The sequence below is a fragment of the Meleagris gallopavo genome, chromosome 1 (assembly GCF_905368555.1).
Source record: "Meleagris gallopavo chromosome 1, MGAL_WU_HG_1.1, whole genome shotgun sequence".
NCBI lineage: Eukaryota > Metazoa > Chordata > Aves > Galliformes > Phasianidae > Meleagris > Meleagris gallopavo.
The window spans coordinates 151539432-151558540 of record NC_139404.1 but is presented as its reverse complement, the minus strand read 5'-3'; the positions used below and the strand labels follow the sequence as shown (position 1 = coordinate 151558540).

At 37.3% G+C, this 19109-nt stretch overlaps 1 protein-coding gene across 8 annotated transcripts in view; it reads right to left on the bottom strand.

Moving 5' to 3' along the window:
* Positions 1–4386: 4386 nt before the first annotated feature.
* The window catches only part of EDNRB (endothelin receptor type B), a 56842-nt gene continuing 42119 nt past the window's right edge, over positions 4387–19109 (bottom strand). For all 8 annotated transcript variants that reach the window (XM_085215678.1, XM_085215680.1, XM_085215681.1 and 5 more), the window contains 6 exons: positions 11267–11379; positions 10897–11101; positions 10398–10547; positions 9350–9483; positions 8677–8785; positions 4387–7103 (listed from right to left, as the gene is read on the bottom strand). In XM_085215678.1, the coding sequence (XP_085071804.1) occupies positions 6972–7103; positions 8677–8785; positions 9350–9483; positions 10398–10547; positions 10897–11101; positions 11267–11379 (843 nt within the window). In that variant the 3' untranslated portion in view covers positions 4387–6971. The remainder of the gene's footprint in view (positions 7104–8676; positions 8786–9349; positions 9484–10397; positions 10548–10896; positions 11102–11266; positions 11380–19109) is intronic.

Below are 19109 nucleotides of genomic sequence, written 5' to 3'. Positions count from 1 at the left end.
TGCCTTGCAAACTTTCATGGACTTCAGCAGCCCAGTTAAACAACAATGAAGTCCATTTTGGTAGGCTGTTAGAGAAGCTTTGCAAAATGTCTGTGGACTCTTGTTGGCATACATACATCTATTCATTAATTATCAAATCATTTGTTTTATATCTACGATCTTCCCGTGTCTTTTTAGTTATATTAAAAAAAGTGACCAGGATTGAAATAGACACATTAAGGACAAAAAGGGAATTTTCACACTATTTTAATGCAGTAACTTATCTCTCTGATCATATGACTATTCTCTGACAGTGGAAGCTCCTATAGTTTCAGAAAGTACATAGAATAGATTTAAATCATTGAACTGCTGAAATCAGCTTAGTTTTTTGGAGATCATCTAGTCCAAACTCCTTTCTTCAAGTAGAGTCACCTACACAAGGGTGCTCAGAGCTGTGTCCAGTTGGGTTTCAAGTGTCACCAAAGATGGAGGCTTCACAGCCTCAATGGACAACCTGTTTCAGTTTTGCAATAAGGAAAATATTTGTTATAAATGAAATTTCTTAGTTTCAGTTTTTCGCTACTGCTCTTTTTTTCTGTTAACTAGACATACTTCTTATCCCTGGCGATTCTCAAGACCAGGCTGGATGGTGTCCTGGGCAACCTGGTCTAGTACCAGATATGGAGGTTGGTGGCCCTGCCTGTGGCAGAGGGGTTGAAACTTGATGATCCTTGGGGTCCCCAAGCCATTCTATGATTCTATGATTCCATCCTCTTTGTACTCTCACTTCATTATTCATTTAGATATATTTATATGCATAGAATTTATATGCATAGATGAGACCCTCCCCGAGCCTTCTCATCTCTAAGCTCAGCAGTACCAGCTCTCTCAACCTCTCCTTGCATGTCAGATGATCCAATGTGTGTCCAAGGAATGAAACATCTTTAAATAAGTGTTGCCTGTTCTACACCAATTCTGTTACACAAACACAGTCAAATCAAGTTCATTTTCAGCCCATCTTTTTTTCCCCAAACATCACTGACTGGAAAATACTTTATTTCCACTAGGATTTTTGAAATTTCTGAATGTAAACAAACAGAAGATCAATAAAAAATCAGTAATTTTAGAATTGCTCAAAGCATGATAATTGTTTGGGGTTTTCCTTGCTTCCTTATTAGTTTGTTTTTATAAATCCATTAAATTGGAGGTGATGGTCTTTTCATATACTCTAATGGTTCAAACATTTATCTGAGTAAGTAGCCATGCATCTCTTAGGATCTACCCGCAAGCATGGAAGCAAACTGACACTAGTTCACTAATTCACTCTACTAAAGATATGAGCTGAATATAAGTTAGCCTGTTCTGCCCTGGAAGCAGTACAACTACCTTAGCCTCAGCTTGGTGGCCACTGAGCCCTAACACTCCTGACTTTCTACATTCAACCTTGTAGATATGCTTAATACCTATTTAAAGTACTTCAGTACTATTTAGTGGAATGTAGATAATAATAAATCTTTCTAACTGTACAAATAAAAGATACACTAAAATTTTAAAGTCTTTTAAAGTGTATATTTATAAAACTACTTAACAGAATAGGAAAAGGAGCGATTTAGATACATTTAACATTGAGTTGACATATACTAGAAGAAACCTGCAATGTTAAGATACAAGTTTTGTGTTTAAATCTGCTTTTCATTCTGAAACACCCTCAAGTATTTTACAAACCGACAGGTTGGAATGCTCGCACTTTCTAGCACTGAAATAGTTACCTACCTCCTAACTGAGACATAGCAGATGTCTCTGTGCAGAGTGCTAACCTACAGAACAAAGCAGTATGCTCTTCACCACCACACCACAGTTGATAGGAAAGAAGAAGCAGATTGTAATTATTTCAATTGGAATTTGGCAAAGAGCCCAGCATCAGCAATTCTGCTCCTCTGTAAGACAGCCGTGAAACATGATTGTACTCCAGGTTTTACCACTCATTGGAAAAGCTGGAATAATAATGTTGGCTGGAAAAATGGTTATTTGAATCAAAGCTGTAAGCTCAGACGTCTGAGTAAATCTAGACTAGAATTTCTATGCAAGAAATCTCTGGTATTTTAACTCCTAACTATAGCTTCTCTAGTCTTTTCTGCTTCTTTCACTGTAATGATTTGTTAGTGTAATTACAAGTAAAATAAATAGAGATAAGTGTAATTACACCTGCACTTATGTAATATATACATATATATGTATGTATGCAAAGACAGATAAAAACAAATATATGCATCGGTGTTTTTAAATATAAATTGCATATTGAATGTGTTTGTATATTATAATATTGTTTTATTCTTTTAGTCAACTAAAGAAGATTTTATGTTAGATTCTCTTGCATAAGCTACATACATATGTAAACAAATCTCAGATAACCTAAACTATATGTGAGACATTATTTTCCTTATGTAGGCTTTTGTGAGTTTTACATTAATGATTATGAAAATAACATTAAAAAAAATAAAATAGGCTGGTCCAGTATTTTATGTTTGTGTATAGGAATGGAGGTGTATATACATAAATATGTATCAAATGTGTGATTACTGTAGGTGTCAGTCACTGAAATATAGCAGATTTGCACATGTATATTGAGAACTCTTCAGCCTTACTGAGCAGACCACAAGAACAGCAGCCTAAAGGAAGGGATAGTACAAACTGAACCACTTCATGGACCAGTCAGCCATCAACACCACAGCATCAAATATACCCCCTCAGCAGCTAGTACAAGTCAGTATTTGAGGAACGTAAACTGGATGTATATCCTTGTTGCTATATAAATTCTAGTGTGTTTAGAAAACCAACAACAAGCAGCACAGTTAATCCCTAAATGAAACAGTCAAGACTGCAGTAGATAAAACTGGAGACAAGAGCAAGAAAAGCAAATTGTGGCAAGGGAGAAGGAACTAGGCTGTGAATGCTATGCTTTACGTACATAAATCTGTAGGATTTTAAAAGAAATATGCAAATCTATAACCTTACTGAGGACCAGAGATTAAGGGAAAATAAATGAAGAGGTCAGGAGAGGTATTAAATAAAACATTTACTTACAAGAGATTTCTTCTCTACAGGTGCTTCTGTTCCAAGCACAAGGAACTTGAAACTATATGATAAAAGTCCTGGGACCATAAGGAAAGGCAAATCTATAGCAAGTGCAGCAGGTCACCAACTAAGCCGGAGGAAACATAAGTGCCTGCAACCAAATGCCAATAGCATTTGGAAATGTATTTTGCAATGTAGAGATACTGCAAGCATAGAAACTTGTATGTTTGAACAACAGAATATTTAGATTGATATAATTTTCTACAGCTTTACTGAAGGTAAATTGAAATATGCATGAAATTACAGTCATCATACAAAGGTGATGGTTTTCACAAGGCTTATTCCGGGATAGAATGCACACAGATCTAAAGTTTCATGCCTTTTTTTTGTTATGCCCCTAATACAGCAGGATTTCTGACTATATATGGGTATGTAGAGAGATTGCAACTGGCATTTTGAGCAAAAACAAGCACAGCAAAGATAGGCATGACTGATTCTTTTAACAAACAATTTTGCAATGCGTATGCAAGTCTGAACTCTTTCCAATTTTCAACTAGCAGCATAAAGTTATCCTGACCAAAGACTTTTATTTTCAGTTCTGAAATACTCACTTTTTACCTGCTACTGTTAAATAATTGAGACCCCAGAGAAGAAATAACATCAGAAACATTTTAGTGAATTGAAATTTTGAATATTTTATTGATAATTTCATTAGTTTACACTGCCTATACCACAAGAGTTCCTATTTCCACAGAAGATCACAGAAAATGAAATACAGAATTATTTTACATAGCTATACAAAACAATTTTTAAAAAGTCCTTTTAACATTATTTCAATACAAACAACATTTTCTTGCTAAGCCTACTGTATCTTAATCAATTAAGAGGCATTAATACCTGAAATACCACAGCTCACAGTAGATGCTCCATAACCACTGCCTTTTCCGTTAGTTTCTCTGAGGTGTAGTACCAGTGCATCAGTTCAGTCCACCCAGTTTGAAATTTGCTCTCCTAACTCAGCTGTACGCAGGCAGAATCCAGAGCAGCAGCAAACATCTAACTGCCATCTGAAGGCCAAAGCATAGAGCTGTGCTGTAGCTTCTTCCAAGTTCATTTGTTTTCATCATGCGTCAGCTCTTCAGTCCACTGTGACCAATGACTCTTCCTCAGTCACGCTACACACTGAACTTCCCTCTGCAGTTGTTCTGCTATCTGCAACCCCCTGTTTGAGGCTGAAATGAGTCTTACATGGGATGCTTTAATCCAACAACTGATTTTATCCTCTTTTTAGCTTTTCAATTCTCTTGTCCAGAAAAAATAGTATTGAGCATCTTTTTTTGTTTTTTTTTCTTTTTTTAATTCAAGGCAGCAAATTTCAGGCATGTGTTTTTTTTTTAAAGTTCTGCCTTAATGCTGTTCCAACTGAATTGAATGTTTAACATTCGCTGATTTCAGATGTTCTATGAACAGATCTCTACTGAGAACTTTACAGAATGTCAGTGTTCACTATTAGAGAAATAGGTTTATGTAGAACATAAATGCATTTGATCCCTTCTGTGTATTAAGTATACGAAAGCAGAATTCTTGAATTTTTTTTTACAGAAAATGAGACCTTCAGCAAAAATACTGCTTTGAAAAATACTGAAAAAAAAAAAGACAAGAAGTGTACAAATATGTACGTACTACTTTGAAAAGTGGGCAGTATATGTGATCTTTATTTGCACTCACTTAGCAAGACTTGTCTTAAAGAGTTAATCCAGGAAAAATGAAAAATATTACACAATGCATCAGCTATATTTTAAATAAAAACAACAATCATATACATGTACAATATTGTAATGATATAAAACTTGATGAAAATAGCACTGACCAGTATTGAATTTAAGATTTAACTGATTATCCATTCTTAACAGAAGAAACACACTTCACAGAAAAAAGCTGCAGGCAGGGTGAAGTGACAGTCATGGCTTCCCACTTCCATGAAAGTGAAGCCAAAAGTGTTTCATAAATATGAATGTATTAAAAGTTCTGTTCTTCAGAGTTTCAGTATTACAGCAGTTGGGTGTTTGTGCTGCAGGTAACAGCAACCTAATGTTAGAAAACAAATGTATATACACACACTCACACACAGACACACAGAAACATGCTCAAATGCATGTGCTTAGTTCCTTTGTTTATACAGACATAAACTTATTAATTCTTGATGGGGCAACAGCAGGGATGGAATTCACCTCTCCTATTTTCAGTTGTCCTCAAGGTATCAACTACCTCAACTCCAGTGAGATAAACCTCACCCAAAGAAACATCAGCTGAACATTTCATAAAAACTGTTTTCATCCTGATCATATTTAAGGCACTTGATAAAAAAAAAATCTAAAGTGAGTTAAGGCTGGACAAAAAAGGTAGAAGTCCTTTTATGTGAAATTTGGAAATTAAAAAAAAATCCTGAGTTTTGATAAATAATTTCATTATAATAACATGCCATGCCTACTGAAAAAATGTCTTTTATAAAAGCATGTTATATTTTTTTCTTGAAAGACTCATGCCTTAGTGCACAAAATTTGTTAATAAGTCTTTAGGGACATCTTTAACAAATTCATAGGACACGAATAGCCAAAGAATGACCTGTTATGTATGTACAAAATGTGTATTGCTCCTGGCAACACACACCATGTTTACTACAGGCATCTTTATCTTTCTGCTTTTTATAGGGTCCTGCCCACATTTTAATGCTTTATAATTAATTAAGCTTCACTAAACTATTTACAGAAGCAGAAACTAATCACACATCTTCTTAAGCTCATAAATGTGGCACTACCGAAAAAGAACATTTTAAAACAACATTGAGTGTGCTACATAATACTGCTCTTTCGAAGTACAATTTCTGAATTATTTTTCTTCGTGAAGACTTAAATCCATATGAAAACAAATGTTCAACTTCTCCCACTGATTTTTTCTTACATTTTTTCCACCTGCTGTTTCTGAAGGACAGTATACCAATTGCAGCTTTGACTGTCTCAAAAGTATCTTGAGAAAGCTGTCAGGGCTCTTGAATGCCCACTCATTACAAAGGGATACAAACAATTTGTTTTCAGTTAAAAGTTGGTAGTTTCCAATACTAGCCATTGTTTGTATGGATCTATTACTCGAGGCTATTGCTTTTTGTGTGTTTTTCTCTCTTCTCTTGCCATTCAACACAAATAACATGGAAACAGTTAAATGGATCATACTCGAGTGCTGCTAAATGCACTGAATAAGCAAAGAGGCTACAGAACAGTATTTATACAGGCCTTGGAGGTTCCTTCCACAACAATGGGTAAAAACAGTCATCTGAGCAAAATACACTTTCAATTTGACTGCATCCTTTAATAATTCATTAACTACATCTATAAAACCCAGATAAAAAGTTCTACTTTTTTACATTTAAACTTGTATTACAACATATTTCAGGTTTTATTTAAAAATAAAAATAAAAAACCAAGAACAAAACAACAGTGATGGTGGTTAATCTGCTTTATAAAAGATAATATAATATATTGAGTTATAACAGAATACTGGCTTTGGCCCAATTAAAGTATATTATACTGCTTAGCAATTACTGTGACTCCAGTTCCTACAACTGTTACGGTGAATACAAATGATGATTTAATATACAGGAAGCAGGGATCATTCGGAAGTGCTGATTCAGAAGGATTCAAGTGCTAACAATGACTTTTTATGCTATTTATAAATGACATTATAAATGTCCATGATTTTGAAAGCCACACAGATTTGGGGCAATTCTTTTTATCAAGTCTTCTTTGTGCAAAAACAAAACTAAAGTTTTCTGAATGCTACCATCTCATTAAAAGTAATTGCCACTTTTTCTTCAAAGGACACCAGTGTTAATATATGAGAATATACCTATTATACCTGTTTTATGAGGAACTGTACTTGTTACTGGAACGGAAATTATCATATCCGTGATCATTAGCTTTGAACTTTAAACACGACTGTCTTTCCTCCAGGGACAACAGATCTTTGGATTGGCACCAGCAACACAAACATGACTGTAAAAATGAAAGAAATGAACAATGAACATCTAGCACCATTTTGTTTTGCACATGTTGCAGGATGCATGGAAACACTGCCCTTCTTCAGTGGTACTCTATGAAAGAGACAATCTGTAAGCTCCCATGTTGGCAAGGCAATGTAAGCCAAAAATAGTAAGGCTATGCTCTGCACTGCTCAGATCACAACTAGCCACAGCAAACTGAGCACTGGATGGCAGGGAGAACAATGTTTCAGCCACATACATACCAGCTGAGTCTGGTCTGCAATTCTACATGCATCTGAAAATAAAATCACTTATTTTCTTTCATAATCCTTCCTGTAAAAAAATTATGGAGTAATCTGTACTTCTTAAGCAAAGCGCTGTTTAGTTCATTTTTAGAGGGAAAAAAAAGATAACTAAGTTGGAGAATGGTAAAAAACTACACAAATTGTAGCAGTTGTACTTCAGCCCTCTTGCTGAAGTGTTACAGACTGACTGGCTTCTGAAAGTCCTCCTATGGTCCTGACAGGAGGGGTTATTACATGGTTTCTGTCCCAGGCTTTTTCTCTCTGCACAATCATAGCTTTGACTGTTGTGTGTTCTTAGCCCGTTATTCCTTCAGAGTGCCAGCAATGTAGACAGGGAAGATGAGGTCAACACTTAAAGCTTTTGCAACGTGTTGTAAGTATGAGGGAGACATCACTGCACTACTACACTACTAGATGTAGACCTGACTGGTATCTGAAAAATATAGCCACTGAAGAATTTACACAACTAGGTAATAGGCCTAGCAGTGATCAACTGTTAAATGTCTTGCAACAAAAGAAAAATCTAAGAACTACTGCACAGCAGTGTAAGAATCTTGATAAGAACCTCATTGTCTGAAGACAGTGAGCGGCCTCAAAAAAGCTCAAAGAACACCGGTGATGTTTGGTGCTGCTGGATGTCAGATCTAGACATTTTATGAGCAGACACGGTAGATCTGCCTGGCTGTAAAGCTGCAGGACTGACGAGAGAAGGGCTGCAAACCAGAGCCTGAAGTCCTATGTGGAGAATGAGTGCCCAAGGCTATTGATACAAGCCTAGACAAAACTACTAGCAGATCAGACCTTTCCCTTAGCATTTGAAAGTGACAAGGGAATACTCATACACTCTTTGTTACCTATGCACCTACTGAACCAAGTGCTCAGTCAGTTTCTGGGGAACACAGGGTCAGTGTGTTCCCTCTGTTGGATCGCAGAGGATACGACTACACGAATCTCTGCAGAGCAGCCCAAGACTGCTTTGTCAGGGCTCTCAAAGTGGCCGCATGCCAGGACCAGTCAGGAAATGATGTAGGCTTATGACCATGGTGCTAGGAAGGTTTATTACACGTTATGCTATTTTGTTTTCTTTTTTTAACTCTATGAATCCTCAGTACCTTTCTACACAGCTTCAGAGGGAGAGGGTGAGAATACTTACCGTAATCCAAATGAAATTTAAAGTAAACTTCAACAAAGGTTTAAAACACTTTGTGTGTGTGCTAGACAATGAATTTTACAGGTGACACCATTTCTTAACCAGAGGTGCAACTCCCATTAGTCTCTTACCTTAAAGCAGTTTTGGAATCTCTTGCTCACCAAATACAGAGCAATTGGATTGATGCAGGAATTCAATGAGGCCATGTTAATGCCAATGTAGTCCATCACAAGAAAAAAGCTGCGTGAAAATTAAAGAAAGTGAGACTTCTAATTTTCTTGTAAAATGTTTACAGTTATGAAGACTGTTTTCCACTATACTCAACAAAGAAGAAATGTGATAGTAAAGGGACCTCTGTCAATAGTATTAACTCATGCAGGTAACGATTGTGCTTAATGACAAAGTTTGAATCAGCAGACCATTCTCATGAAAGTAATTTCAAAAGATCCAGTTGCCTTAACTTCTGGGAGGAAATATTCCCAATGTTTTCTTCACAGATTTAATCCTATCTATTCAGTCAAAATGGAAAATAGGGACAGAATTTCCCCCACATCCACATAATGTCACTACATAGAATGAGATCCCCAAAAGGGATCGGGAAAAGACTGGACAAACAGGATAGAAGCCCTCTGTTTGTGGTCTTCCTCTTAGTTTCCCAACTGTTAATGGAGTGAAACACGAATGTTCTAGATAAGGAAGAAGAGAAAACTTCAGACATACAGAACAAGTTAATTAATTGGGAAATCCAAATATCCTTATGGAGAATGTCAGCAGCACATATATATTTTATTTGTGTAGTCTCACCTTAAAAGTTCACATCTATTGGGGTCCTTTTGATCATAAATAGTGAGTTTCAATATTCTGCTTAAATGAAGTGGAAGCCAACACAAGGCAAAAACAAGTACCAGGCAGAACACAGTCTTGGCCACCTCGCGTCTCTGAAAATGAAAATTGGAAAGAACATCGCTGTAGTTTCTGTGTCTCTCTTGATGGTTGTTCCCTTCTAATATCCAAATGTTTAATAAAATAAAATCCCTATAAAAATAGGAGTTATGAGAACATCAGAGTACTTTATTTTCTTGGAATATGTACTTAATGTTCTTTGTTGTTTTAGATGTCTTGCACCAATTCTCTGTATCTCTAATTTACTAAAGTATGAGTAATGATATGAAAAATCACAGACATAAACAGTCTTTTAAATCAAAATGAGGAAGATAGTCATCAGCTCAACCACTTTCAAAGGCCAGCTAGTTTTCAACTGCATTTTCTTGCACTTTGATCTCAGTTCTTCCATTCATGGTTCTAAGAGATTGAAATTATAGCTTTATCAAGGTAAGAAGATCATGCTTATTTACACCACCATTGCAAATTAGCATGCAAAATTAGCTATTAGAAAAGCATGGATCACAAGTATAATTTACAGTACAAATGTAAATTAATTATCTGTTTTTAGAATTCCATTCATGACACATGATATTTCCGTCTGATACACTACTAACTTGGAGTGTATTCTGTAATGTGTTTTGTTCTGATACTGATAACCTTACTACAGTTTGGCATGAAATTAACCAGTTTCAATATCATGGGATGACCTTAGTTTTAATCACAAAATACCCAGCTCTCATTATTACAAAGAAATAAGCCTATAAAATCTGGAGTATTGACAGCAGATAAGAACAACTGTCTTGCGATCATCACTGAACTTAGGTTTCTAATCGCTTTGATACATACATGAGTTTATTAGCACCACTGCTATGAAGTACTCCTTAGTAGTTATCTTGAAGTTGTCATAAAAGAGTAAGACAATGATGTGGCAGTAAAGTCAACAAAGTTGTCAGGGATAAATTTTTACCTGTTTTAAGTGATCATTTAAAGCAATCTGCATCCCGCTTTTCTTTCGTAACATCTCACAGGTCATGAGAGTATAGAAAAGTGCTGTGATAGCCAGTGGCAAACAGAAATAAAAGCTGAACAGCCACCAGTCTTTAGCTTGCTTGTAAAACTAGAAGAGGGAAAAAGAAAAAAAAAAAAAGCATTGTTAAGAGTTAACTGTTGACAATTTTGAAAAGTATACTATAAAAAATTGGTCAGTCTGTCCTGAAAAAATATCTATATAAGGTGTATGTTACAGCTGAGAAAACAGGACAAGAAAGCAATGTGCCCTCAACTCACAAAAAGATAGTCTTCTGAAGGTGCTTATTTAGCTAACATACTTCAGAAATTTGCCAGGATTTCATCGGAACATGTTCAGATGCATTTCTCATACACTTGTGAACACTGTGATCCACAGAACACTGGGGAAGTTGAAGCAGCTGTTCCAGAGAGCTGTGATACCAACTTTGGTGTCTTACCATCATAAAGGATGTTTTCTGTGTGGGGTGAAGCAGGCAGATTCTGAGATCCTTTCCCCTGTACTCCATTGTTATCATGTCAAATGCAATAGCTTCAGGAACAGCCAATACCACTGATATAACCCAGATGAGTACAATTTCAACAGCAGTCCACTTTGGCACTCCAATTCCTTTAATTCGACTCCAAGAAGCAACTGCTCTGTACCTGAAGTAACAGCATACGTTTGCAGATTAAAAGCACAAAGAAACAAAAGAAGCTGTCTGGTTTAACTGGCTTTTAAACTCAGCTTCTTAATTGAATGGAAAAGAGAATTTGGGGCAATGCCCTTATTTAAGAGAGTACAGAGTTTGAGGGAAAAATGGGTCTCACCTGTCTATACTGAGGGCACACAAACTCAACACTGTGATGCCCACTGATGCTTTTTGAATGAAGGGCACTAATTTACACATTTCCACACCAAAGGGCCAGTCCTCTGCAAGTAGCTGTAAAAGGAAAGCAGCCATTAGAAATGAGCAATTTTTAAAAATAATTCCCTTACATGCAACATATTGTCTTTCTATTTTTTTTTCCAGCTTGTAAAACTTCATTAGAACCATTTCAAAAAAGAGACCCTAAAGTGAATGTCCTAAAAACTGAACAGTAGCAACACAGCCACAGGCTGAGCACGAATATGCATAAAGGCCTAATCCTGACTTCTCAAGCCCTGCAAATTCAATTCATTTTGCTTCCAACTTCACCACTTCAGTGTTTATGGTGAAAAAGTGAGGATTTCCCACTTCATATTGGTTTTATTTGACTTGAGTGTTCATGGCTTTTCCTGAAAATAACTCTCCATTTACTGGAAACAGAGAAAACAACTCAAGGCTGATTGGAACAGAGACACAATCAACAGCCGCACACCTCGGGTGGGGGTTATTTGAAACCTGAGTGTCGAGGCTTCCTCAGCTGAGAAGATGGGTGAGACAGGAGGGCAATGTGTTTTTTGCTGACCATGAGGGGCCTTCTTGAGGGTCCTCCTTCCTTCCACTCAAGGAATGCAACTAACTTGTTTGATATAAAGATTTCACAGCATGTAAGGTAGACCAGATGAATGCTGTTCTAGAGATCTTTATTGATCAGTTTTGCGATTCACCAATAATTTGCAATACTACACCCTGTATCTACTTCTATCACAATCCCTGTTTCTTATACTTGCATAGACATCTTCTGGCAAATCCCCACTGCTGCACTCTTGCTGATTTAGAGAACAAGTCTTACTGGACACAGAAAGCACCTTCCTCACAGATGAAGCTATAAACTGTTTGCTTGTAGCTTCAGTTTAGAAATATTTAATCTCTGTACTTCACTGCAAGCTGCTTTAATGGTTCAAACACATCACAGCCGCGGCCAAATCTTCCAATTCCTCATAAAAACATGGCTCTCCAGAACAGAGGTTAAGCCAAGAAATAGTCACAACTGTTTTATACAAAAGTAAACCTTCTGACTTTCTGTAACTAGTTACATTATCTAAGCTCATCTCTACAGATCTGTTTTTCGTAACTATCTTCAAATGAGGCCTTTTGGATCTATTGCAGAGAGAGGACTTCAACATGTAAAAACAGAGAGAAGGAGCACGAGATTACAAAATCCTTCCCTCAGCTCTGATCCCCTCAGACATCTTTTTTAAAGGGAATGTATGAAAATAAATAGATCACTATGTAGCATGGATTCTGCTGAGGATCTAAATGACTGAAAATAACCAAAGCGTTGCCCACTGATGCTAGTTTTGTTTAGGGAAGTCTTCAAGCACACCTACATATGTGTTAAAGGATAACCAGTTACATGGGCTAGAAAACTTTTCAAGAGTACTGGTATAATTTAAATATAATTTTATTTCCATATGAAGGAAGTTAAGTACATTTCATGACCATGTGCTTTTGGAAATCCCTATGAAGTGACCAGAATACCTCAAAACCCTGCTTTAGTCATATGCTGCTGAAATGGGATCTTTGAAAGAACAGCAGCAAGCAAATTGTAATACAACCCTGCTTTGATCTACTTTTTCCATGATATCCTTAAGTTGGATGAGGAGTGTAATGCCTTTGCAGAAACAAAGCAGAAAAATAAATTCTAAGGATTTATGTTTCTTGAGTTGCATGGAAAGCAATAAAGCAGAGGAAATAGGGAGAAGGCTGTAAGGACTGTACAGCATGTTTTGCTTCCGTGATGTGGGAAAATAACTCAGACTGTAATTAAAGTATTTTCAGCAAAGCCTCTCCCTGAGACTTCTTTTTAATTGCTGAAGGGGGATGACAGTAACAAACTCTTATTAAAATTGCAATGTGAATAATTACAGGTTTTCTAAATGTACACTCTAAAGAATCAAATGATATCTGGACTAATTTATACATATCAATTAGCCAGTGAATCTCCACTCTATCACACACCAAGTTGCTAGAGAAATCAAAGACTTAATAGAAAGCATTGTACACTTCTTTATAGTATCTATTGTATATTGTACATTTGTATATATTAAGTCAGAACCTATTCATAAAAAACCTTGTTAAAATGGAAATATTTTGCTCTTCACCAAACAGAAATCCAGAGCATTGATCAAGTTTCCGCTGACAGATCCTACCGAAGAATTTTAGCTACAGCTAGCTGGTGTCTGTACAAGACATTCCCTCTCTCTCTCTTCCTAAAATCACAACCATTTAGCCACGCATGAAACTTCCCAGAACTAATGCTTATCTCTCAGGTACAGACAGTCACACCTGTGCTCCGAGCTGCCTGGATCAGAGCCAGCTCCAGTTTGGGAGCCATATGGCTGGATTATAATTGCACTGCACATGAGTGAATGTGCACTTCTGAGAGAAAGGGGGAATTAGTTTGGGTTTAGCATCACATCAAAATATTACTTGCATTCAGCCAGCTTTTAAATCAGAGGCAGAATGGATGCACAGCTGTCTGCCTTGGATTGGAAAAGCATGTCCTTTATCTCATTGCAGCTGATGTGTTATGAAATTTGAGCATTTTAATGCATGAGTCATTCATTTCCTTACCGTGGTATTGCAAGTAGCTAATGATATACTTTGCAGCAAAAGCTTGAAAATACAGATAGTAAAAGGAAGAAGTATTTTAATTGCTGAATTACATATGCTTCCTTATTGTTTGTTTGTCCTCTGTATTTCCATCTCTTCAAAACGCTGCCTTAAAGTATAGTGAAAAACTTCTGTAAAGTATTCAGTAAGAAACCATTATAAAGCATTTGCAGACTAGAACAACTGTTAATCTTAGTTTTGTATTGAAACAGTCTAATACAATTTCATATGGGTATAACAGTTTTTTTATGATTCATGGCAGGGTATCTGTAATAACAAGAGTCCCATTTTACAAGTAACAAATGACTCTGAGTCATGAGATAATGCCAAATGGCAGGAAAGGGAAAAATAATATTGCATTTTCAGAAGTAAAACGTCAAAAGAACTCTACCACTGGCAGTATTCAGAGTGGTGTTTTCCAATGTTTTATTGTCATTTGTTTTGCATGGACAGTTCCAGCTGCTAAGACTGAAGTGCTGAAAATCAGTGCAGGAGAGTTGGACTACGTGATCTATAATGGTTTCTTCCAACTCAGATGATTCTATGAAATAGCACACTGCAGAATGATGAGAAATTAAATTGAAATGAACTACTTCTATCACAATCCCTGTTTCTACATCTGATGCACTCCTAGCAAATACTTTCTCAGGCCAGGCTTCAGCTGATGTGAAAGTTGCTCAGCAATGAAAGTAGCCCCAAGAGATATTGTGACTCAGAGACACACCTGCAAGTTACAGTTCCTACCCTCTCCCTCTTGCTGCGTAGGAAAAGAGGGATGTTAGTAATCTGCTATGGAATATCCCAGCATGTGGGAGCAATGCACCACTCCTGTTGGCCCAGCGGCTGCAGCCAGCAGCCCAAGGGCTGATGCCATAGCTCCAGCTCACCACTGTTGGCTTTCCACAGTCAGACATGAAGTAACAGCAAGGTGTGTGCTTATTTACATCTCTGTCCTAATTCGAAGTAATGAATGCACATGGAAACACTAAGCAGAACTTACTTCCTCCTGGCTGAGCACTTGCACTACATCTAGTTCACAGTGGGGTAGGACTTGATATTCGTATTTATGAATTGCAGAGCTACACGTGAAATCAGGCATGCAGGTATACAACTAATTCACAAGCAACACTTTTTGTTATATCTGTGAAACAATTGGCAGATTTTCACTTTTTAGACAAGGATGTCAGGCGGATAAAGATTTTTCAGTATTTCACAGGAGCAAGAGTTCTCCACAACATGTGTTTGCCCAGGAAATTAAGCTTACGGTCAGAGATGACTCAGACAATATTACAAAATGTACTAGTATTTAACGATGATTAGGATTTATTCATATGTCAGAATGGGATCTTCTCTTCAGACAAGAAAATTAGTTTCTTTTTTCACAGTTAAGCTAAGAATGTCTTACTGATCTATCCAATTAACAGTCTAAATCTCAATGTGCAACACATGATTAATTCCCTTTTCATCTGCCTTTATTCATAAATTTTGCTTACCAATTGTATTTTTTGGAAAAAACAAACCAAAAAACTGAATTAAGATGAAAACAGTATCACACACACATGTTGAAAATGACAGAAGCCTTGTAAGGTCTTGTCAAACTCAGAAGTTTCTGCAATCTCATAAACCCAGTGGAGGACTGCATCAAAAGTAACCATAAAGAAAGTTCTTCTACTGTAAGACTGGGGAGCATAAATGCAGAACAGAGCTTAAAAAAAAAAAAAAAAAAAAACAACCGAAAACAAAACCAAGTGAGAATATGAAAACTTGTTTTGAAATTTGTCACATACATCTTTAAGTGAATGTATGCATAACAAATATATGCACAGTGAAAAAATTACTCTAGATTTAGAAATCTATGCTGATGTTGTTTAATGTACTCTGGTTTGGAGACCCATAGTGAAAACTGTTTGCATGCACTTCCACCATACAGGCATTACTGCTACTCCGCATATTGGATCTCAGTGTAGATTCTTCCCTTCTAACTACATAACAAAGTTACCCCCATCGTCTCTGGAGTCCAGTTAGGTTATTTTGCTGGACCATTCAAAATGGTGTCAAACTTAAAGGGGGTAGATTTAGGCTGAATTTAAGGAAGAAGTATTTTGCAGTAAGGGTAGTGAGACGATGGAACAGGTTGCCCAAAGATGTGGTTGATGCCCTGTATCTGGAGATACCCAAGATCAGGCTGGACAGGGCTCTGAACAACCAGATGGAGCTGTAGGTGTCCCTGTTCATTGCAAGGGAGTTGGATGAGATGACCTTTGAAGGTCCCTTCCAACTCTAAGGATTCTATGATTTGCCAAGTGCCCACAACCTCCATTCATTGACAATGAAGAAATCCTAAACCAATTAAACACCCTACAAAGCTGAATTTGGCCTTAGATCATTTTCTTAGATAAACACCAATTTTTGCTCCTTCTCTGAAATTCCTTTCCTCTACTCTTAAATTACACTCTGTGATAAAGGAATCCATCACAGTATTTCCAGGTAGACATTCTTCCTCATTTATTTATTCTCAGTAGACTGATAACCGGAGTTCAGAAAGCCACACAAGAGTCTGTGAAGGCTATGATCTTTCCCCTGTTAGATATTCATTGGAACATGACCATAAATTTAGTTTAATATAAGAGAATGAATATTAAAAAAGAGAGAGGTCAACTTAAGAAGAGAAAGGAGGGTGTTACACAGATTGGTTAGTTCTTAAAGCTACACATTTTGATATCGCTACAGATATACATATAAGAAGCAGAGCTACTGTTGTGGAAAGGCATTAAGTTTGTCCTGATGTTGTTTTGGTATCTGACACATGAGACATCACCTTTGTCAGTTCGGGAAGCTAAGTGTCAGCCTCCCAGATCTGTACCGTCAGAAGAACAAACTGCCACTGCTTTCCAATTTCCATAGATTAAGTGAAGAGAAAGTCTAATAAATTAAAATCTAACAATGAACAAAGACATGGTGGTGGAGCTGATCTAGGCATAAAGCATATTTGCAACCACTACAACTGGCAGCAATTTGGCAAAGCACCTTGCTGCAGAATGAGAGTCTCAGACTTTTCTTTACTTCACTCTGAAGTTCTGGGGATACAGCCAAAGCCAGCTTGATTCCCAGGACCCTGAAAGATGAAATACCTTCCAGGTTCTGCTTCCCAAAACACAGTGCTCCTCTTTCCCTAATCTTGTATCTGTTCTGCTGATAGTGTGAATGATTCCAGTGTTACCCATCTTCTACTGAACGTATTCAACACATTTATCAGCTGCAATGGACTAATTAGTGTGTTACACATTGGACTGCCTCTATCTCACAGTATATAGAAAATCTGGTTTTCTTCAGATACACTCAAATGAGTGATGTAAAAGTTCATTTGTGTAGTTTTTCAGCTCCTTGGACACCACTCACTTAACTCAAATACTCACAGGGGACATCTTTTGCAGTTATCACATTTAATAGCTAAAAAAATGATGCTCCTAGTGTGAATTCTGAGTTCTCTCTTACAGATCTGTCTGGAAAGTGTTCAGGGACACTTCCATGCACTCTACTCCCAGAGCAGTTAAGGAAGCTGATGGCATTTAACAGAAGAAATCCTTTCACTTTTTTGTTCATGTTGCTGGCTAAGTGAGGATCTGGTAGCAATTCTGAACATCTGTTTCATTCAGTTGGAAATTGTTTCAGCTTGCAAATTACAACAGTGAAGCACACTTGTTTTACAAACTGCGTCCTTGCTAGCCTTTGTTTTCCCACATTGCTGGGTGATTATGGCAGCGTGATTATGGCTTCGCTGCTCTGTGGGTGCTCTGTGGGTGGAATTAAATGGATGCAGAATTGATAAGAAAAAGAGTTATCACCTTAAATTGAACACATGCTTCATACATAAAGTCTGCCTTCATATTTACTCCCATTTATTTAAAAGCCTTGTTTTAAAACAGCCAATATTTCACTCACTGTTCTAATGGATAATACAGTTCTGTTATGGGCTGCTAACCAAGATGAGCGGGCATGCAGCAGATTCAGCACCTGTGGGCCACAGCTCAGCTCCCAGCCTTATCCTCCCAGCACAACAAAACCCTGGGCTTGCAGCTGGTATAATATTTACCAGTTTGCCTCTGACCCTTTATTCCTCCCACTCCAACCTACCCACGCTGATATACTTAATGGCATTCAATTGAGATAAGGACAGCAGCATGTTATTGCACTTTATCACTGATTTAATTTTGAAATAGTGTCACTGAGATTGCGAAGTCTCGTGCTGAGCAACTGTTACCCCCATACTCTTTTTTGGAAACAGAAGGGAAACAAAATGGTTCATCTGTTCTAAAAAATACAGTTTTTCACAACGGTTTGTTTTGTTTAGTGAATTCCAGACTCGCACAGCTCTCACAAGAACTATGATAAACACACCGTATGGGAAATACACTACAAACTGAGGAGCTCTCACGTAACCCAGATTACCCAGCTCAGGAATTTAATGCAACCAGGATGAGCTCTGAGTTCCCTGTTTGGTAATACAGTACTTTAGAAGGATAAAATATCCTTCTATTCTATATTCTATTCTATATTCTAGTGGTTGGCGACCCTGCACATAACAGGGCAGTTGAAACTAGATGATCATTATGGTCCTTTTCAACCCAGGCCATTCTATGATTTTGATGCTAAGATCTAGCATTCTCCCATTTCAACAGCTTCTGCAACTCATCACTGCAGACACAGAAGACTAAACTGAAAACCTGTCCCTCCAACAGGTTTTTCCAAAGATAAAAGTAATGCAGCCCAGAGCTTTAAACCACATAAATGAGGAGAAGTAAGAGATGAAGTCTTTGCTCACATTATGCAGTAGCTGATCAAAGAATGAGACTTGAGCTGGATGGGGCTTTTTAAAAGGTCATCTGGTCCATCTACCCAGTGGGTGCTCAAGGACATGCACACTGTCCAGGCAGAAAGTGCTCTTTTTTACCAGCATCCCCTTCCAGAGCACTCATCCCACTAGAGTATGGATTCACACACACAATGAATCCATAAGGATATATATGCTGCTCAAGTCGGTATATGGGACATACTGTGCTCCTGTGCCAAGCCACATCACATTAAAGAGCAGAAAGCAGCAGGTGTGGCTACGTCCTGCAGCTCATGCTGCA